The 22,829-nt window shown below is 45.8% G+C and overlaps 1 protein-coding gene across 2 annotated transcripts in view; it reads left to right on the top strand.

Moving 5' to 3' along the window:
• Positions 1–21,539, top strand: part of LOC147673149 (SURP and G-patch domain-containing protein 2-like) — a 57,734-nt gene extending 36,195 nt beyond the window's left edge. For both annotated transcript variants that reach the window (XR_015302605.1, XM_086946901.1), the window contains 2 exons: positions 14,962–15,019; positions 21,323–21,539. Coding sequence is in view for 1 of the 2 variants with exons in the window: in XM_086946901.1 (XP_086803027.1) it covers positions 14,962–14,995 (34 nt within the window). In the remaining variant the exon portion in view is untranslated. The remainder of the gene's footprint in view (positions 1–14,961; positions 15,020–21,322) is intronic.
• Positions 21,540–22,829: the final 1,290 nt, after the last annotated feature.

Below are 22,829 nucleotides of genomic sequence, written 5' to 3' on the forward strand. Positions count from 1 at the left end.
GATCGCCACAAGGTCTTACCCAAGATCTTCCAATAAGTTCTACGGTCCCGCCTTCGGACATATCTAAGGAGCTGCAAAACCGAAAGTAAAAGCTCCGGTATCGACGCAAGCAAAAGCACTGGTGACTACATCGAAACCAAAAGTGCGTATTGCTTTGGTCGGCACTAAGTCCTCGGACCTGTCGGCACCGACAAAGCAGAAGACCGTTATTGACCCTAAGAAACCGCTCAAGTGAGTCTAGACGAAGTCTAGCATGCCGAAGGCAAAGGTCAGGGCAGTCGACCCGAACAAATCGGCGCCGAAGACAGCCGACACCGACAGCAGACACCGCGGCCAGAGCTGTAAACACTAGTGTCATGCTGAGACGACATGCCTGGCTCAGAATCTCCGGGTTCAAGCCAGAGATACAGACCCCCATTCTAAATCAGACAGTAAACCCTGATCATCTATTTGGCCCAGAGGTGGACACCACCTTGGAAAAAAATCAAGAAAGACACAGACTGCAGTCTATGGGGGCTCTATAGTCGCAGCAGTTAAGGGGTGGTTCTTTTCGTCGCTCAAGCAATAGAGGTGTTTCCAGAGGCCAGCATTCCCAGAACACACACTACTATTAAGGCGGCGCGCAAACCACGTACACCAAACAAAGAGGTGGACATCGTGGAAACAGCGCCAAGGGCAGAGGTCGTGGAAACAACAACTCCAGATCCTCTGCCACTAACAGTGACACCTTGTCACTGCCCCCCGACCACGCAACACCTGTCGGGGGTGAGACTTCAACAGTTCCTGCCAGTCTGGAAGTCCATCACCACAGACGGGTGGGTCACACAGCTTATCCAGTACGGTTATTATCTGGAGTTAACATCCACTCCACCCAACATACCCCCAAGACACCGTCCTATGTCCGCCGAGCATTTGCACTTATTGCAGCAGGAGGTACTCGTCCAGCTGCAAAAAGGGGCAATCGAGCTAGTGCCTGTGGAAGAAAGAGGCACAGGAGTTTACTCACTGTACTTCTTAATACCAAAAAAGGACTGGTCCCTCAGACCCATGCTGGACCTCAGACCCCTCAATCAGTACATTCTGTCGGGACACTGCAGCAAGTCCTACCGTTGCTCAGTCAGGGGGATTTTCTGGCAACCTTAGATCTGAAGGACGCCTATTTTCATATTCCGCTTCACCCGTCACACAAAAAATACCTCCGGTTCACCATCCAAAACAAACATTACCAGTTCAAGGTTCTACCTTTCGTAGTCACCAGGGCACCCAGGGTGTTAAAAAAGTGCCTGGCGACGGTGGCAGCACACCTAAGGAGACAGAACATTCACGTCTACCCTTATCTGGACGATTGGCTAATCCAGGCAAAGTCAGCCCAGCAGTGTGCCGCCCACATGTCCCACACCATTCACCTTCTTCACGATCTGGGATTCTCACTGAATTACCCAAAGTCCCACCTGCAGCCCGCCCACATACGGCAGTATCTGGGTGCGACGATAAACACTCTAGCAGCCACAGCACAGCCAAATTCAGTGAGTGTCAGCAGCATTCAATCTCTGATACAGAAATTCAGACCTCAACACTCTCTTCCAGCACGAGTGTTCATGCAGTTGATGGGCATGATGGCCTCCTGCATCTCCATAGTCCCGCACGCGAGACTACATATGCGTCCGCTTCAGGAGTGCTCAGCACATCAGTGGACTCAGGCTCACGGACAGTTAAAAGACCTAGTGTTGATAACCGGTCGTGCATACAACTCTCTGCATTGGCGGAATCCACAAAACCTTTGCAAGGGACGACGTTCCAGGAGCCTGTGCCACAGATTATTCTGACGAAGGACGCATCTTTCCGGGGATGGGGAGCTCATGTACTCTACTACACAGTGCAGGGACTATGGACACCACAGCAAAGGAAGATGCACATCAACGTTCTAGAACTGATGGCTATCTTCATGGCAATGAAAGCATTCAAGGTACATCTGTGCAACAAGGTCGTGTTGATCCGGAAGGACAACATGACGGCCATGTACTACATCCAGAAGCAGGGAGGTACACACTCCACAGTTGTCTCATCGCATGTGGAAGTGGGCCATTCAGAGGAACATCTTCCTCATGGCGGAGCAATTGCCGGGCAAGGACAATCCGATGGCGGACCTGCTCAGCAGGTACAGCCACCAAATGCACGAGTGGGAGATACATCCATCAGTACTCCACCCGTACTTCCTACGGTGGGGTCATCCAGATAGACCTGTTCGCCACAAAGGAAAACGCCAAATGCCGAAGCTTTGCCGCCAGGTTTCCACACCCACAGTCGCAGGGCAATGCGATATGGATGAACTGGTCAGGCTAATTTGCGTACGCTTTTCCCCCAGCACCTCTAATACTGCTGGTGGCACGCAAGCTGAAGCAACACTCTGACTCTCATCCTGGTGTCTCAGACGTGGGCACGCCAACCATGGTACACCACGTTTCTGGAACTATCCGTGGTACCGCATCAAAGGCTGTGCCTCAAACCCAAGCTTTTGACGCAGAGCCATGGCGACATTCTGCATCCAGATCCGCAACAGCTCAACCTGGCGATCTGGCGCCTGAGGTCTTCGAGTTTGGCTACCTCAACTTACCTCCTGACTGTATGGACATAATCAGGGAGGCAAGAAAGCCCACCACCAGAGCATGCTATACGGCGAAATGGAAGCGGTTTTTCATTTATTGTGCAGATCACATTAACCCCTTTGACGCATCTATTCAGAACATCATTTGTTATCTCTTACATCTGTACAAATGTAATCTGGCCTATGTTTCCATTCGTATTCATCTATCCGCAATGGCGGCCTATCTGCAAAACAGGCAGCACCTCTCCCTTTTCAGAGTGCCTGCTATCAAAGCCTTTCTGGAAGGACTCAAACGAGTCATTCCTCTGCGGACCCCACCAGCTCCTGAATGGATCCTAAATGTGGTCCTCACGAGACTGATGGGTCCCCATTTCGAGCCACTGCATTCATGCAAGATTCAGTTCTTAACATGGAAAGTGGCTTTCCTGATAGCGATTAAGTCGCTACGACGAGTTAGTGAACTCCAGGCACTAACTATCCAAGAGCCTTTTATTCAAATTCATTCCAACAGGGTGGTGCTTTGCACTAACCCGAAGTTCCTTCCTAAGGTGGTTTCACAGTTACATATCAACCAGACTATAGAACTACCTGTGTTCTTCCAAAATCCTGACTCAGTTGCGGAGAGAATGCTCCACACGCTTGGCTTCAAGAGCCTTAATGTACTACATTAATAGGAACAAAGATTTTTGGAAGACGAAACAACTATTTGTTGCCTTTTTTCGCCACAACACAAAGGCAACCCCATTGCCAAGGCTGGTATAGCCAGGTGGATCGTTAAGTTGGGGGCCTCCATGGCTTTCCTTGGAAATATTCCTTTAGAAGACATGTAGAGCAGCCACATGGTCTACCACACAGGTTTACAAAACACTACTGTGTAGATGTGCACTCCAAACAGCAGGCAGCTGTAGGGCAGGCTGTTCTAAAAACTCTTTTCCAAACTGCTGTAGCTGGCACAGGTGGCCGCCATTAATGGAGGGACTGTTATGTATTCTATGCACAGATATGAATTCAGCAGCCCACATGCCTCGAACCGAATATGCTACTTACCAGTATGCATCTGTTCTTGGCATGTAGGGCTGCTGACATTCATATCGCCCGCCCTCCTCCCCGGCGCCTGTAGAGGCTGCAGCACTCACGAATACTTCTAGCATGGTCATCATTCACAAAGTTTCACTCCATCTTTGCCACAATGGCTAAAAACAATCTGGGGATAGAGTCGATGCCCATGGGCACTGTAGTCCAGGGGAGGAGCCACCTATCTCTTGATACTTCGAAGACTCTTCCAGGACAACAATGTGCGATCATCCGGACCCAACACTAGGCGGCGATCTATGCATGTCAGCAGCCCTACATGCCAAGAACAGATGCATACTGGTAAGTAGCATATCAGATATATGGCATAATGCCAACATTTGGAAGCAAGATAAAAGGTATGTTAAAAAAAAATCAGCATTTGTTTTACTTGCCTTGGTTTGGAGACAGTTTTAGGAAGGAGATAGCTAAAAAGCTGCATGTGGTTTAAAAAATCGTGAGCCATCCTGCTGAGGCAGGTGTGTTGGCATGTATGCCATGGGTAGAAATGAAAGTGCATGCAAATATTCTTCAAGCTCAAACACTTAAGCAATGAGCCCTACATTCATAGGGGTGCTATCTAGCAATTTAAGTGGGATAAAGTTTGAGAGGGTACTTTTAAGAAAGCATGGCAAAGGTGTAACAAGGAATATTTTATTAGAGGCTCCTTACTTAGTAATACGAAACACCCTGCATATGATTATAATGCCTTTGTCCGCTTCATCCCAATTATTTTCAGGGAGAAAATGAACCTACTTCCGAGGCCGGGCTTACATCCACCCCGTCCTCCCAAAAAAGTACCAGTGGGGAGCAACAGGCAATGGCCTGTGGGTCAAGGGAGCCTCGGGTTGAAAAAGTTTAATCACAGGCTTTAGAGACTTGCAACCCAGGACCTATCAGTGTTGTGGAGGCAGTTCAGTCTGAGGTAGTCTCGGTCTTGCTGCATTGTGGGGTTCAGGAAGGGAGCTGTAAGATAAGGTAATGGAGTATTAGTAACCTGCGAAGCACATGCTGAATTCGAAGCCATAGATGTACGTTAATAATTGCTTTGTAGCTGTGAATAACTGCATGTTTTTTTTAAAAAAAACGTTCTAATCCTTTGTATTGGGTAGAAGCAACAAATAGAGAGCCTTCTTGTGAAAGGTCATGTTGGGTTTATAGAGTTCTAGAGCGGAGGGGGCTGGGTGAGCTTCTAATTCACGGAGTGGTCTCTACAAGGGTCTCCTATAAGATCCGGTCTCTTTGAATATTGTAGATGGTTTAATACATTCAGACTTTTTAAGACTCGTATGCAAGACACAATTTGTGGTCTGTTTATGCTATTTGATGGTAGTTACAGGTTCCAGTGAATGTTATAAGTCTCCCAAGTATTGCGTAAGATACCCATTGACCTGCCAATTTATCCTTTGTAGACACCTTGCCTTTATTACCGGTGGTCCTCTGGAGATAAAACCTTCTGCCTCCATGGTTGAGCTACGCCGGTGGCCCTAGTTTTATATAGATGCAAGAAAGGCCTTTGTTTAGACATGAAGTAGATACTCCATAATTTCAGTTTGCCAACTATACAGAAAGCAGTTGGGTGTCATTGAGATGTTATAGCTTTGAGCATGGCAGTTATTTATAAAATATTGTACGAGTTACTGGGAACAGAACTTCAGAGTAATCACAGCAGAAAGTGAAACAAACTCAAGATCTACTGTAAGTCGCTACAGAAATGGATCTGCTTGCTGCAATGGCCTGGGGATAGCCACTAATCTCAAAATGACATGGAGCTGATGCAAGCAAAAAGGATTTAAAAGGGCACCACAGAGTCAAGCTCCACACCACAGTTAGAAAATGCGCATGAATGGGTTTGTGGTTACCCTTGCAGCAGACGGCCCTGTACTGAAGTTGCAACTGTAGTGAAACAGCATAGGTGACTGTCTTAGCAACTTACTCATGCAAGAAAACTTGGCTGTTCATTACCTAAATAGTTGGTTTAGGCTAGGGGAGCTTTCATTACAGCGCCAGGACACCGTTTGGTAACCGCGCGCTCTATGAATGTTATAAATAAATTAATTAATAATAATCCCATGTGAAAATCAACAGTGATACTACTTTTTAACTGAGCAGCATGGCAAGAATGGAGCAGACCTGCAAGAGGAGGAACATGCATTCCTTGGTGTGCTGAAAATAAAATAAAGGTTTAGGAAGTGGAAGGATACTACTAGTCACTAGTCCTCTATTCTAAAGGATCATAAAGAAGCTATTTACCAGCAGAGGATAAATCAGAGCCATTGCAAAAGGAGCAATATGAACAAGCCCTCAAAGGGTCAACCCACACCGCACCAGATTTTGGTAATGGCCCAAATAGGTCTTTCTATAAGACTGCTAAATGCTTTAGGTGACACTGTCAAAAGCATTCAAATACAGTTTGGATCTCAAGATGCCACTTTCAGAAATCCCTATAATGGAGCATAAAAGGACATTCGATTTGTGAAGATTCTGGCAAGGTTTGTGGAAAGTGATGATCTGGTATGAAGAACCCGGAGAAAATTAAAATAATGAATGGATGATTGGTCTTAAGATGACCACCTTACTCATAGAAGGATGGCACTGCCACAGTAGGACTATTTTAACCCCTCACAATGTTAACTAACAATTAATGGGATCATTCATGTGAAGCGGTCTCATTGTGACTGGCCTGTCTCTATGGCGGGTTACGCTAACCTTTTCAGATGGATTGTTTACATCTGCAATTGTCACCTATGTGATTGGAGATCCTGTTTGGTTTTCTCTGCAGATTTCACCACTGTGGCCGAATCTGAATCTTAGAGGTTCTCTTCCTGGGGATCCTCGTCAAGTCATAAGCACATGTGCGGGACCCCGGAAACAATATAAAAATATATATGTAAAAACATATATATCCAACATAACATATATGTACGTACATATATTATTTTTCTCACACCAATGCAGCCCCAAAGAGGCTTAACCAATGTAAAACTTTGTACATGTACTGCAATTATGAAGGAAACAAAAAACACATTAAGTCAAATAACCTTTCAATTTTGTGTTTTTAATGAGTAAAACCACTCATCATTCCTGAATAATTGCTCATAAAAGACATTGTTAGACTCGAGCTGTATTGAAAAGCAATAACATAGAAAATGAAAGCATTTTCAACCAAAAAACTGGGACTGTGACTTTAGGGCAGCCCTGAACTCCAGGCTTCCCATCATGCCTCAGGGGTGACAGTTGGGTCAGTTCTTTCCGGCTCCTTCTGTCAGGAGGACCCTGGTTAACAGCTCCCACCTTTCTTTGACTTTCTGTCAGAAATATTTGGTGTTTTCTTCTATTTTTGGATTTCACTAGACGGGTTTTTACCCTAGATAGTTCTACCTTTTTTGGGCTCAAAAAAGGTACATTTTTTTGTCAAAATGCCTAAAGCTCTCTGACACCTGCCCTGCCTGTGGGCATAAGAAGGCTTCGTCAGATAAACATCCAGTGTGTATTCGCTGTCTACCTGACTCTCATGAGGTAGCAACTTGTGTCCACTGCCAGTCCTTGTCATCCAGAACTATCAAGGACAGAGAAAGAAGCAGGATTTATGGACTTTCAGAGAGAGGTAGGTCTCCAAAGAGACTTAAGAAGCGGTCAACGTCGAAAAAGTCCCTACCTGCTCTCCATCGGCGTCTAGGTCTCTATCCGCTGCCACAAACCGGGCGATGTGCAGCGTCGAGGGAAAGGTCACGGTTGAAGCCGGGCGGCTCAATGTAGAGACCTCTGTCGTCGAAGTCTCAGGGAGACGTCTAAGCCTCCGTCGCCTAGTCATCGGCGTCTAGGCAGCCTCCGTCGACGTCTGGTCCTCGACGTCGAGGCATGCTCTGTCGTCGCCAGGTCATCGGCGATCGACGTCTAAGCAGCATCCGTCGACGCCAGGTCATCGGCGATCGACGTCTAAGCATCCTCCGTTGTCGCCAGGTCATCGGCGATCGACACTAAAGAAGCTATCGACGTCACGGCATCCTCCGTCGTCACCAGGTCATGGGCGATCGACGTCGAAACTCCGATCAATTCGACGTCGAGGCACTCCTCGTCGTCAAAGGACCCTCCGTCGGCGTCACACCGCTTGACGTCGAGGCATTCGCAAGTGTCGGTAGGACACTCACCCTCGAGAGGAGCAAGATTTGACGGTGGAAAAGCCTTCATGGACTTCACCTCCTCCGAAGTAGACGTCGAGGCATGGAAATCCAGTGGTTCAGCATCAACCAGTGGAGAAGCGGTCTCGGAGGTCTTCTGGATCCGCTTCAGCTGCATAGGATGACCAGGGCTCGCAAGTGAGTGTCAGTCACGCTGCCAAGCGGAAGAGATCTCCAGAACAGAGAGATCCTCTGTCGCTCCAGATCTGCGGCTGGCTCTGGTTCAGACTCTGGTCCCGATATGATTATTTATAAGTCTGCCAGCGAGGAATCCAGGCATTTGCAAAGGGATGCAACGCCTCCTTCACACTCCCCAGTGCAAGATCCAGTACCAAAGTCGCCTATTATCAGGCTTTCACCTAGATGGAATAGGCCACTTCATCACTGGGCTAAAGACAAAGAAACAGCGTATCGGATGCCGCAACTCTCTCTAGGCCTAGAGCGGTCCCACGCTCTCCGATGAGACTAAGAGAAAGATCACGCTCTCCAGTTCGCCAGAGAGAAAGATCACGCTCTCTAGTTCGTCGGAGAGAAAGGTCACGCTCTCCAGTTACAGGGAGGAAGATCATGATCCCCAGTTCGGCAAAGGGAAAGTTCACGCTCCAGGGTGCGAACAAGCAGGCGTAGGTAAAGATCAAGGAGCACAAGGAGAGAGCGAAGAACTCCTACTACTTCTTCCTCTACCCGTTCTCACAGAAACTACTCTCCTACCCTAACAGACTCTCCTTCAACGAGGGTATCACCGATTGATGATATCTTTACGTTTCAGGACATACTTGGTAGGGGTGCTCTTAAACTGAGTTACCTTAAAAGCTCCGCAGGTCAAGACCTCAATTTTTGAAACGCTGCAACATAGGTCTGCTCCCAAACCTCTTCTGCCTTTGGCTCCGGGGGTTATAGAGCCTGTTATGGACATCTTCTTAACCCCAACGACGGCCAAGGCTGCTCCGGCGAGGATACTGAAAAAGTACAAATCTCCAGAGGGCGATCTGTTATTCCTCAGAGCTGATCCTCCCCCGGACCGGGTGATTATTGTAGCGGCAAAGAAGTCCAGTGCAGTCTCCTCATCCTCCACTGTTCCTCCGGATAAGGGCAGTAAGATGCAAGACTCGTGAGGAAGACGGGTCTGCAATACATCAGCGGCTTTTCGCACTCTAATGCGGAAGCACTTTTGGGGTGGTATGACCGATCCCTGTGGGATTCTCTGCATGACACACAAGGCTATACACCTGAGCTCACCCGGAAGCTGACAATTTCTGGCGGCTCTAGAAACACTAGAGGCACAAACAATCTTCTGCTGAAACCTCGAAGATTCCGGAAGGAGAACTTATAAACGCTCCTTCTCAGGAATGGCACCCAGGATCTGGAACTCACTCCCTCCTGAAACCAGGCTCATCTCCTCCACTACACTTTTTAAGAAAGAAGTAAAAGCTATCCTCATGGCAAAATATACCTGAACTATTACTGTGTCTTTTTTAAAGACTCTGCATTGATCTGTATTATCTGTTCGCTCCCTTTGATTATTTGTATTACTTGTATTATTGACTTACCTGACTGTCGATGCTCCCATTTATTTGTACTAATATCACTATTGATGTACCTGTTTTACTATGCTCCCTCATGTACCTACCCCACCCCACTTATTACCTACAACTACGCTATGCCTAATGGCCTGTTATTCACTCTACTGTTTGTATCCCTGCTTTGTAAAGCGCTCTATCTGCAAAGATCTTGTTCGCGCTATATAAAACTTTAAAAATAAAATAAAATAAATAAATATGCTCATGGGGTAACGGCGAGGAGGTCCTCATGGTTGCGACTTGCTGCTTTGAAACCAGAAGCCCAAGCGCGTATATTGAACTTACCTTTTTCTGGCACATCGTTGTTCGGCACAAGTGCGGACGAAGAGATGCAGCGCATGAAGGCAGAGCTGGGGCCCCTGAAGGCGGTGGGTCTTGAGAAGGAGTTCAAGGGAAAATTTCGCTCCTTTAACAAGGGCTCGGCAAAGCAGCGGGTTCAAACCCCGAACTGGCAAAAGAGCCAAGATCAGCAGGGGCAGCAAAAGTCCCAGTACAAAGGGAAGCGTAATTACAAGGGAGGAAAAGATCAATGCCAAGGTAACACCGTCAAGACTCAATCCAAACAATAAGTCTTTTCTTCCCCCAGCGCCGTGGACCACTCCAGCGGGGGGAGGAGCCTGGCAAAAAATTGAAAGTGGTAAAGCATCGCAAAAGACAGATGGGTGTTGTTTACGCTTCAGAATGGATACTGTCTTCGTTTCAATCATCTGCCTCCACCGGTTCCCCCAATGTCAACATACTGATCAGCTGCACCTGCTGCAAAGGGAAGTCTCCACTCTACTCAAAGTCGGCTATCGAGAGTACCAGTCGCTCAGAGGAGAAAAGGGGTGTACTCCTGTTATTTTCTGGTCAAGAAGAAATGGCAAAAGGCAGAATACAGACCCATTCTGGACTTGCGATCGCTGAATCTGCACGTCCGAAAGGAGAGATTTCACATGTTGGCGCTTCACCAAATGTATCCACATCTCAGGAAGGGGGATTGGATGTGTTCGCTGGATCTTCAAGATGCTTATTTTCATGTTCCAATACACCCCAGTCACAGAAGATTTCTTCGGTTCAGGGTGGGGACCTCCCACTATCAGTTCAAAGTCCTACCGTTTGGGTTGGTCTGCTCCTCAGGTGTTCACGAAGTGTGTGGCAGTGGTGGCAGCTTCTCTTCGACGCAGAGGGGTCTTTGTTGTCCCATACTTGGACGATTGGCTGGTGAAAGGTCCTTCCCCAGTCAGCGTAAGGAAGCAATTCCAGACTTGTATACAGCTCTGCCAGAGGCTAGGGTTCCATGTCAACTTCAGGAAGTCAGCCCACTCAGAGGATCCATTTTCTTGGGAGTTATGCTAGACTCCGAAGCAGGAAAAGTGTTTCCTTCGGAGGAGAGACAATCATCAATCGCCCAGAAGTGTCCGCTGATTCTTCGCGACAGGGTTTAGAAAGGGCGCAGGATTGCCTCCCTGCTAGGGTCGATGGCCTCTTGCATCTTCCTGGTCCCGAATGCCAGACTTCGAATGCGTCCTCTTCAGCAGGATCTGGAGGACAAATGGGACCAGCAATCGGCTCGCTGGGACGATCACATCATCTCAGAAGCAGCTCTAGCTTCTATTCCATGGTAGACAAAAGCTCAGAATATGCAGGTGGGAGTCCTGTTCAATCAACCTCCTCCTGTGCAAACGCTGATCACGGACGCCTCCCTGCGGCTTTTCCCAATAATGTGCCCATGTCTGAGATCTGTAAGACGGCGACCTGGCGGTCCGTCCATACATTTACCAGACATTATTGTCTTGATTCTGACACGAGAGCAGATACCCAAGTAGGCCAAGCCTCCTTGCGGAATCTGTTTAGCAGCCAGTCTTGGCTGTGATGTTGGGTCTTATAAGATAGAGAATGTACTTCTCATTTACCTGCAGGTGGTTGTTGGGCTTGCTATTCTATTCAGTGCTTATGACGATTGATGAGGATCCCCTGGAAGAGAAGGATAAGTTCTGTAGTAGGGCATCTCTGTATATAGTCATAATCTAGTGAATAGTCCCGCCCATGTGCGTGTACCCCGGCAATCAAAAATAATCTCTCGTTGTCATGCAGAAACTGCAAAGACACTTGAGAAAATGTGGTAGCGCCTCTCAGTAGGACATCATGAAATGCCACCAGGTCATCAACCGGAGACACCCTTGTGTCCGGCGATCCCGACCAAGTCTGAGAGTAGTCCGAGGACCTCCTGCGAGTGCGAGACCTGTGCCTCCTATGGTGGTGTCTCGACCGCGTGGACGACATGTTGCGCGATCGCTCCTTCCTCCTGGAGCGAGAGCGTGACCTCCCGGTACGTGGACGCTCCGCAGGTTCGTGAGGGTGTCTTCCGTGGTACATTCTGGGGCCTTGGTCTAGGAGTTCCCTTAGGTGGTGTAGGAAGAGGAGGTAGTGACGCCGACCTTGGCGGAGGAACAGGAGGTATCTCCGACCGAGGGGCGGGCCCATGCAGTGGTAGTGGTCGTCCTGGTGGGAAGGTCCTCCTTAGGTACCGGAGGAGGGGGCGACTTAGGCCGAGGTGGTGTATATACCCCCGAGTACACCGAGCCAGGTGACTTCTTCGGGAGAGGGGACTGCGACCCTGCCCCTCAAGCAGGTGATCGCTTTCTCCTGTGCCCTCCACTAGATCCAGCCTGCCTTTTGGCGCCAGAACTCCTTCTGCGCCGTTTAGGAGAGTTCGCCGATCTCTTCTTTCTCGACGCTGCGCGTCGCTTATCCGGCGTCTAATGTCGCCTCTGCGACTCTGGCGTCGAACGCCGCCTCCGCGACGTCGACCGTTCCATTCTCGACGACGGGCATCGTCGACTCAGAGGTCCTCGACGACGAGGATCCGACCGGCGGTGTCGCCTTGACGGCGAGCGCAGACGCCTGTCGCTCCTTCGTCGATAGCTCGACGCTGACTTCGACTACTACTATGGAGATGGAGTCGCCAGTGGTCTCGACGGAGGACTATCCAGGCCCTTCAACGTCTAATCCCCACGCCGTCTCGACCCGGAGCCCCGGGGAAATGGGAACACACCGTCGTCCTCCCTCAGCGTCGTGTCTATCCAGTCGACGAGACCAAGACTGTCTTCCTGCCTCTGGGGATCCCCCCAGAGGCCTCAGCAGAGGGAACCTTCCCAGCCTGCCCAGACCCGCCTGCAGTCTTCTCTCTTCAAGGCCTTGGAGCCTAATCTTCAGCCTGTCCCTCGGGTTCCTTGCTGACAGTTGCTGGCAGATGTCAGTCTTCAGGGACATGTGCTTCAGGTTAGACAGACTATGCAGACGTCGTGTGGATCACTCTTGGCCTTCTTCCTTCCACATGTTGGGCATTTGTCGAAAAGACCAGGCATTTTAGAACCCTAAAAGCCTGAACAAACACACAGAAGAGAAGCACCAAGGAATATAAACTCGAACACTTATCCAAAAAGTGACAAAAAATCTAATAAACCCTTGAAAAAAGGGAGAGCTCAATGGCAGGGTCCTGTTTGCAGGAGCCGGAAAAAAGAACTGAAAGTAAAAGGGACCTGCTGTGCATTCTGGGATACTGGGAGAAAGTTCTGGAAAGTTCTCTTACAGGCACAGTATCCTATTTAAGCCACATAATGGCAGCCTATGGGGCTTGTCTGTCCATGCCTTCCTCTCTATCATTCCAGAGTCTTTTACTGGTAGAGGCAAGTTTCTCTATGGTAGAAACTGGGCAGGCTGTGTTGTGGGTGTGGTGTTTGGTGGAATTTCTAGTTGGAGTACTGGACAGTGTAGCCTGTGGATATAGGCTGCATTATTTGTCTTTAAATTCTCTCTTGAGTGTCTTGCAGGGTCTGCATGATTTGACCACTTAAGAGATTATTTTTGATTGCCGGGGTCCACGCACATGGGCGGGACTATTCACTAGATTAGGGCTATAACAGAGATACCCCTACTACAGAACTGGAGTTACAGGACAAACTACTCCTTACTTACCTGTAATCCTAGTTCTCTTCCAGGGGTATCCTCATCAAAGTCCTAGGCAACCCACCCGCCTCCCCAGGTAAATGAGAGCTTAACGTTGTCTATATTTGTGTTTAGCCCTGACATCAGGGTTATGCAAAGAACTGACTCACCCCTGAGGCATGATGGGAAGCCTGGAGTTCAGGGCTGCCTTAAAGGCACAGTGCCAGTTTTTTGGTTGAAAATGCTTTCATTTTCTATGTTATTGCTTTTCAATGCAACTTAAGGCTAACAAGGTCTTTGATGAGCAATTTTCAGGAATGATGAGTGGTTTTACTCATTAAAACACAAAATTCAAAGGTTATTTGATTTAATGTGTGTTTTGTTTCCATCATAATTGCAGTACATGTACAAAGTTTTACATTGGTTTAGCCTCTTTAGGGCTGCATTGGTGTGAGAAAAATAATATATGTACCTACATATATGTAGTGTTGGATATATGTTTTTTTACATATATATTTTAATATTGTTTCTGGGGTCCCGCACATGGGCGGGAATATTCAGTGCTTATGACTTTGAGGATACCCCTGGAAAAGAACTAGGATTACTGGTAAGTAACTTATCCTTACAGTGGAGTTGTAATATAAGACTTGAGGAGGGGAAGCTTATGCTAAAGCTGCACAGCATTTCTATGATGGATGCTCCTTTTTTTATTTAACAAATGACATTAGAAATGTATTTCATAAATAGGTCTCTACTGTGAGGTCTGGCACAACATACTGATGGTCATTATTGGAGCAGTTCGCAAGATACCACCCTGGGACATTTGCTCAGGAATTTAAATATGGCCTCTGGTTCTCGCAGTTAATTAGGCCTTGAATCAACTGCTGGTTTTTATTAGGTAGCTGCCGTTAGCCTAAAAACATCAAGCATTTTACCTCCTGATCAAATTGACGTCAAATAGTTGACGGAGTGCCTTACTTTAAGTCCAATAATACAATCCTAGACCAGGATCGTATTCAGTTGTCGAACACAACAGTTTGCCCACAACTAAACTACCTTTTGAAGGACAGTATAATCTAGACCATACAGCTTTGTGGAGGAAAACTTTTTCTTCCTTGAGGGCATAGCTACTTTGAGTACAGTTTAACAGAAAATAGCATTTCTTGAGAATATTTACTTTTACTGGACCCCGGTCTCTGATAGTTCAGAACAATTATGACATTTCATAGCTTTCTGCATAGAGTTTACCAATCTGATTGCTTAATAATGGAGCCCACATGCTTTTTAGGACTATGAACTGTCCCTCCTTTACTGCTCCAACTAATAATGACCATTCCCATAGAAAAACAATTCATGGCTTGCTAAATCCCCCACCTGTCAATCTTAATCTCTTTGGAAATCAACAAAATCGAAAGATAAGGTGCGATTCAGAGAATAGTGTTAAGTATGTAGCACAGCTTACCTAAAAAAAAGGCTGCTCCCGAGCCATTCAGCTCTGTGCAAATCTGTTGCATTCATTAGTTCAAACAAGCTGCGATTTTTGCATGACTGATTGCTAGTTCTGGTATTTACTAACTTTACATTTCCTTCACAGGGGAGATGCCTCCGGAGATGAAGGGGATGAATGAGAATGCGTTAAGTTACAACCTAAGGTATTTACGTGCATGAAGCTGTGGGTCCTTGTTCTCGATGCGTTGCTTACACAACACCAATCCACGTGACACTTTTTAATATCCTTGATACATTTCTCGAGGGCTTTGGTGTCTGGGCACATCTTAGTTAACTTACAAAAGTAGTATTTTGTTTATTGGTTAGCAAAAAAGAGGCGTGAACCTTTTCTAGAGTCACATGGTGTGCATTTGGCCATCTAGTAGATGGGTTCAGAATTCTATTAAATCTTTAAAAATGCGACCATGTTTGCTCATGCACATGCGTTTTGGAGGGCAAGAAAGGTCACAAGCTTTTCCTGATACAATGGGGAAAAAAGTCTTCACTTCATGAAAACCAGACCTAAACCATTGATGCCCAAAATATGGGTATGGACTAGGTAATCGAGCACTCTGCTCTTATTCCAGCCAAACAAACTGTTATCAAAGGGTCAAAAAAGTCTCAACTTGAATCCGATAAACCTACCCTACGGGTTGAAGACTTAAAATCATGTACCAATTAAAAGCTTGCTACAGGGCCGAAGACTGAACAATCCCTTGGCCTAGCGAAGACACAGGACACTACAAAAATGGCCATCTTTCACCACCATACAACTGGATTTGGGAGAGTAGGGAGAAGCCCTTTACAGTACCAAAGTTACTGGTACTGAAAAAGTACATAGACGGTGCTTCAAGATTACTATGCAGCAGTAGGTCATACCGCTGCTAAATAGACTTAATAACCAAGGTGGATTAAAGGAATCCTACCTGCACAGCTCCATTAATCACCAGCACAAATAGTTCCTGAGGTTTATCATAGACCATGTTCTTTACCAAACCAGGGGATTGCCCTTTGCGGTAGTCTTCCCCAGTGCATGCAGAGTGGCTGGCAGTGATGGCTGCCCACTTACGTGGAGAGTTTCATATATACCCCTGCCTAGATGACTGGTTAGGAAAGGTAAATTTGCGAAAGCAATGTCCGATGGACATCTGATCATACTTGCATTGCACAAACTGAGGTTCTCTATGAATATGGAAAAATCATCATTGGCACCAAATTTAACTCTAGTGAGGCACAGGCAACCCTGGTATACAAAAGAGCCTTGACTCTGGAAGACCAAATTCTCCTCTACCAGAAGTCCAAGATTTTACATGATTCCCTGTCTGACAGGGAGCACAGTAATAAACCTAGAGGACATTATGGCATCCTGCAATACCACTGGTCAAACATCCCATACAGGAGTGGCTTTCCAACAAATGGTCACCAGCAACAGTTTTGGATGATCTAGTGATTGTCACATAGGTAGTGCAAAAGACTAATAAATAGTGGAAATTATTAAACGTACCAATAGGGAGACCATTCAAGACACCAACTCGAACCGTGACCGTTCCAATGGATACGTCCCATGGGCCAGCTAAACGTTGGTGGGGCTTGGAGTCCTACAGAAAAGGTAAAGTACATCGGTTGGGACAGAGGAATGTTTTCCTGGTGCTGAAGGTCTTTCTCACACAAGGGCAAAAACATCCAGACAAATGCCACAACTGCTAGAATTTGTTTCAAAAGTGGTGCAAGCCAATGATTGACTTGATTACAGAACCAGAAATTGCGAAAAGTCAAGACTTTGCGTCCAGGTACCCACACCACTGGTCAAATGGGAATCTCCTATCAATAAACTGATCTAGGAAACTACCATACTTTTCACCCCAATTCCATTTATCCTGATGGTGCGAAATAATACCCAGCCTGGGCATCTGTTAAGGTGTACTTTGTAGCCATGGTCCTTTAAACTAAGGGAAAATTAAGTGGAATCCCATTTACCACATACTTTATCAAACATTTCCTAGATGGAGAGAATAGCTCCACCTTGAGCAGTACCCTCACCCACGTGGAACTAAAATCTGGTACTCATCTGAACCCATGCATCTTGCGTACCTATTAATAAAGACTTTATTCATACTGGCTATCACCTTGCTGTGTAAAGTCCATGATCTGCAAGCTCAGGCAATAGAGAAATCCTACCTTCAAATTCACGACAGGGTGGCGAAGAGAGCAAACCCACATTCTCTCCAAGGTCTCGCATGTTCATGTTGATCAGTCCTTCCAACTACCCCTGTTTTTCCCCAACACCCAAGGACACCAATTGTTCCTGCACACCTTAGATGTAACGAGGGTGGTAATGTACTACTTACCATAAACAAAAACCAATCCTGAACTGAACGCAGTTCTTGTCCTTTGCAGCAGCTAGCAGGGGTTCACTAGAAGTGATTAGCACTAGTAATACAGACTTTGCAAGAAAGCAGGTGTACCAGTGCAGGAGAGGCCGCAGGCTCCTTCCACAGGGAGGGAGTAAAACTTTCAATTCGTCTTGTTGCAGGACATAAGCAAGGTAGCAACATGCTACTTCATACTCTTTCACGAAACACACTTGCATGGACGTTCAAGTCTGAGGAAGCACCGATGAGACAGAAGGTTTTTAAAGCACTTGTTTGCAAACTGTCTTTTAAATCCATCTCCCATTGTTAAGAGAATACCACTGTAAAATTAATAAAGCGCGTGTGAATGAAGGATTCGTGCTGCAAAAGGTTAACAGCTTGGAGTTTCTGGGTTCACATGCAACAGGTCTTCTCCATAAATGTGCATTTCATACCAGGGATGCCAAAGGAGCAAGAGGAGAAAAACTGGAAGAGCAAGTTACCAAAGGGGAAAGAAAGTCAGAAGATGGTGACCACACAGGAACATCTGAAGTGGTTACTTCTGACATTACTAGTGGAGAGACCCAACACAACCTGGTAATAGAGGTGGTGGTACCTATCTGGGAAAAGGTAGGAATTAAAGTCCGGGCTCAACCAATAGCTGGCAGAATGAGGCACAGAGTTTGAGATGCACAACAACTTTCCAAGGTACAGTAACCATTTCGGTTAACAGCATGATGTGCTCGTAGATGGCATCTGACCCATTTTCTACTCTCTGGTCGGATCTGACGATCCCTTTCACAATTAAGGTGATATATTGGTAGTCACACAACTAGAATTGGCCCTACTAGACCTTGGTATAAGATGAAAGAAAAAAGCTGAATTCTCTATCTTGGAATCAACTTCTTTCTCTCTGAAATGATTACCATATTTTCCGGTGCGTAAGACTACTTTTTAACCCTGGAACGCCTTGCCACTACACATTCGCTCCTTGGACAATCTGTCCGCCTTCCGGAAAGCCATCAAAACCCACCTGTTCCCCTCTTTAGGCCTCCTCTCCATCTTCTTCCTCTGTAGAGCTCCTTGTGGTTCCTTAGCGCCGGGACGCCTCTTTGCTGGGGCAGCTGTCGCGCTCTACCAAATATTAACATAACATCTTGTTGCCAATGTTTTGGATACCACACAATGTGGCTTCTGGACAGCACATTCTGCTGAATCTCTCTTTGGCTCGAATGATTGGTGGCCTGCAATTGGATGCGGACTGGCCCACTATGTATAGAAGTATTCACTGATATTCTAGGTCACTTTCAACGATGGAATTCTGACTGGACCCGATGGGTCTTGTTTATAAACCCCTCACACACCAACCTGGTTGGTGTCATGCTTCATCATCGGGGTCCAACCAGGCAGCCGAATGCCGCCTGGTTGAGCTTCTACGCCTGACTACAGCGGAGCAGGTGTCGTGCAAACGTGTGATGTGGATGAAGGTGAATATTAAACGATACCTCTGGGAATCCTTACCTACTGTTTTATTCTTCGCGGGGTAGAGAAACTCCCGTTTATGATTTTTTTTTTTAAGAGTGACCTCTGCGGGGATACCTATTTGGTCCCTCGGCGGCCCGGCTGGTCCAGGCCAGTGGATGCACCACCATGCCCAGTTGATCCTGTGCATAATCTGGAAGTCAGATTTGACTCCCAGTTAGCTTCTTTATGCAGGTTCAGGCGTCGCCACTACTTGTTTTGGTGTCCTAAAAACGCATTGTGGTCCCATTCCCTATTAGGGTAAATATGGTTGGTAACTAATTGGCTACTTTGTAACCAGTCTACATCCAGAGCTCCGAAGTCCAGTGGTGTGGCTACCAAGGGGGCTAAACATCCGGATAAAAAGTGGTTTGACAACTGGCTTTCCCATCCCAGTGCCAGGCTGTGTTTCTAAACAATAGAGCAGCCCTCTCACAAATGTTTACTATTTGCCCTTCAACTGCTACTTCGCCTCTTTTCCTGATAGTGGACTCCTCTCTCCCATACAGTCATCTATTGTTACTTTTCCTGGAAGTTGTTGGCATGTATACTCAAGAGGGCAGAAAGCTCTCTGCAGGACAGATCCCATGTAAACGTCTGTAAACGGACACTGGAAATCTTGAACAACTAAATTGGCAACTTTGATGGTTTAATCTTTTTAATGCACTCAATCTTTTGATACCTTGCTGATCCTGCTTTAAACCCCATATAGAAGTAGTTGATACTAGGGACTTGCAAGAAAGGATACACCAATAGGGTCTTGGCCAATTAAACAGACACCTTTTTTGAAGGGTTAGAGCTCAGACAGTCTTTATTTAGCTGGGATTGGGGCATTTCAGTCATTACAACAGTACCTATAAGCCAAATTAGGCGTACAAAGGTGAAGTGGTAACCTGCAAAAAGCCTGTTTCCATAAGTTTGTGCTGATGGATCGGGCCGTTCATTTCATTCCTTTGAGTGCCTGGGCACTGCAGGGTCCCATAACTGCTGTCCCTCAGCAAACCTAGGCACACAATAGACTATGCATTTTTCATTTCAATATTTTTCTATGTGATCCCAGCAAGTTTTTTGGGCCAATAGAGGAGCGAGGCTATAGCAGGAACATATCAAGTTTGCTTTATTGTTAACTCCAGTGGGGTCCATTTTTGTTCTGTGTGTATACTCCAGAGAATAGTCTTAACAGCATAGTTTGTCTTGCAGCTGCTGTGGTTGGCTCAATGGTAGGTTTAGTGTCCTTCAGTAGGTTTTCTGCTTTTAGAACTGGTCAGGTATGAAGGTTCCCAGCATAACTGCTCGTATGCCCAATGGACTGGGTGACCACTTAAGTCTGGAATAGTGTGAAGGACTATAAATCCCTGCGTGGAGCAGGCAGGAGTTTCACTTCCCAAAGATCAAAGGACTGGACCATGTTGTCCTTAATCGGTGTACTAGCATGAGGTCTGTTTCTTTCCTGGCGATGTCTTGATTGTCGCTTAGAGTGAATGCAAACATGGTATTTATACCTTGTCTTCTGAGGGGGATCTGCATTACCCAGGCATGAATAGCTTGGAATGTAATCCTTTCCAAGGTGGTATAGCAGAAAGCTTCCATGTCAAAAGGAAAAAAACACTGTGGACCATTTAAGAAATGCTGGTATCTGGTGGCTTGCAATAGTAGTAACCATGTTGATAATACAAAGTATAAACTCGTAGATCACAAGAGATTGATACATTGAGTTGCTTTGTCTTGTGGTGTTCTTGGTCTTGTGGTTTCTGATAGTTATAAAAAAGCTTTTAAGACTGATATGATTCAAAATGTGTCAATCTTGAACATGCCAAAATAGTTGCTTAACTCAAATTAATTGCACTAAAAATCATTTATCAGTAAGACTTTTCACTCGTTTGGACTATCCGCTCAAGTCTCCAAAGCATTGCCCTAAGTGTTGCCTTCTTTTTTATTTATTTTTAATTTTGAAGGTTTTTCCAGCAAACCTAATCAGCCTAAGTGAATGATTGCATTAGGAAGTCCATGTCTGATATAGGTTGGGTGTTCACCCTTCCATTAGTCTGTTCACACCATATTTATATAGCCAGCAGTTTGCCAATTCTTCGACTGGTATGTGAAAGGTCATCCTGCAGCTCCACAACTTCTTACATCTGCTCCTGCACTAAGCGATAAGAGGTCCATAGTGTATTGGTCCCTAATGATTTTGGCAGTAATTTGTTGTAAATGGAGCGATCAGTCGAACTTGTTCAGTTTATAGGTTTTTTTGTACCAGGCTTCACATTTTTAATAAGAATTCGAAGGTTTATCTAATATACATAACCTGCAAATGGACTTCATTTCTTTTTAGAGGAGATTGAATATGGTGGGATCCACAATCCGTTAGGACTCGGACTGACTCTAGTCGGGGGTAAAAAAAATTCTTTAGGGAGAGGTAGCATTATCTGGTGAATAATTAAACATTGAAAAATCGGGAGTATTGCATATTTTTAGCACACCTACTAAAATATACATTTTCACTGGCTTTCTCTGGTTTTTAAATAGAACAATTTTTTTTAATGCATGTGTTGTAATTTTTAACTAACACTACTTTTTCTTTTTTCTTTTTTTCAGTCTGCAAGAAGACTTCTTCTGAATAATGTTCTTCCGTCAATGGTGTAATAAATGTATTTTAATGTCCGCTTTTGTTGGTTTAACTTTTTTTATATTTCTGTTAAATAAATGACAAGTATTTGAATAGTCTGTGGAAGTTTTTGTTAAGTAGAAACCTATCCTTGTAATGGGTGTAAAAAGTTGTGTCCATAACTATAATAAATCTTGTCATCAATTACATTGTGAGCTTATTTTTTTTCTTCCAATTACATTTTTCATACGCTAGTCACATTGAGAGCAACTGATTTCTGCCATAAAGTTCCTACTGCTGGTGTGGTTCTCATAGAGCAAGAATTGAAAACCTCAGCATCTTCAGGTGGTGTTACTAGTGCTTTTCCACCTGCTGATGCATAGTACAGTATGTCCACTAAAAAGGATTAGGTTTGCATAGTCTTCATACTACCATGTAGTGGTTGGGTTCATGGGAGCAAATAGGTAGCATTTTGTGGGTCTATTTCCATTAATAAATATGCATCTGGTTCAAGATTAACTGCGCTGTTAACCGCATCGCTGCGGCGGCTTTTCCCGCTGTGCGCGGCATTTTTAAAAATCCCGCGTAACGTGACCAAGCCAGCTCGTCATCCGCGCAGAGCAGGTAACGCCCATGACGAGCTGGCTTTGTCATCCGCTGGGAAGGGGTTAAGCAATCCGCTAAGGGAAAGTCTGATATTTGTTGCCTTTCATATTAGAGTGAATGTTATTACTCTTTATATTTGAAGTCTATGGGATGCCCCTTATTTTGTGTTTCAACAATTGACTCTTCATGAAGGGTATTAAGGCTTTCACCAGATCACACACCACCTATATGTAACCCAATTACGGTATATATCTAGGTGCCTGGTCATGTGCAATATGCGTACAGGAGTTACAAAGTTAAAGGCTATGTTGTGGGGCACTACTCTTTGGGGTTATCGCCTTTCATGCTGATGCCAGGTTAAACCCAGAAAACTAATTCAGATTGGAATGCTTTCCTTAGCATAGCCTCTAAACCGTTTCAGCTTTCAGATCTATTAGTTGAAAAGAAAGTAACTTTTCCATATTCAGCATGACTCACCATGTGATTGGATCCTGAAGCTTTCTCTAGCAAATTTCAAGTCAAGTGCATTAAAACTGAACAGCATGGAGCATTTGGCCTCCCTGGCTGTGTACCTTGATTCATATTTTACAACTGCATCATTGTTATTAGGTTGGGAGGCTAATAAGATGGAGAATAATGTTCGAGGCATGTGAGCTGTAGATCACATGCTTTGCATACTCCTGCCTCCATTTAAAATTCTTCCCTCTGTGGCACGTGAAGTATCTGCACACCGACTCATGAAGTGTGCAACCTTTGCTTGTGTCCGGAGCACAGAGAACGGGACTGCTACATGTGTAAGGCTTTCAGATTGAGAGACTCTTCGCAACCTTCTGGCTTGACGTTGCAACATGCAGAGCCAACACCAGGTCCATTCCGGACCTCTCGGGGGAA

Source organism: Lissotriton vulgaris, chromosome 12 (genome assembly GCF_964263255.1).
Source record: "Lissotriton vulgaris chromosome 12, aLisVul1.2, whole genome shotgun sequence".
Lineage (NCBI taxonomy): Eukaryota > Metazoa > Chordata > Amphibia > Caudata > Salamandridae > Lissotriton > Lissotriton vulgaris.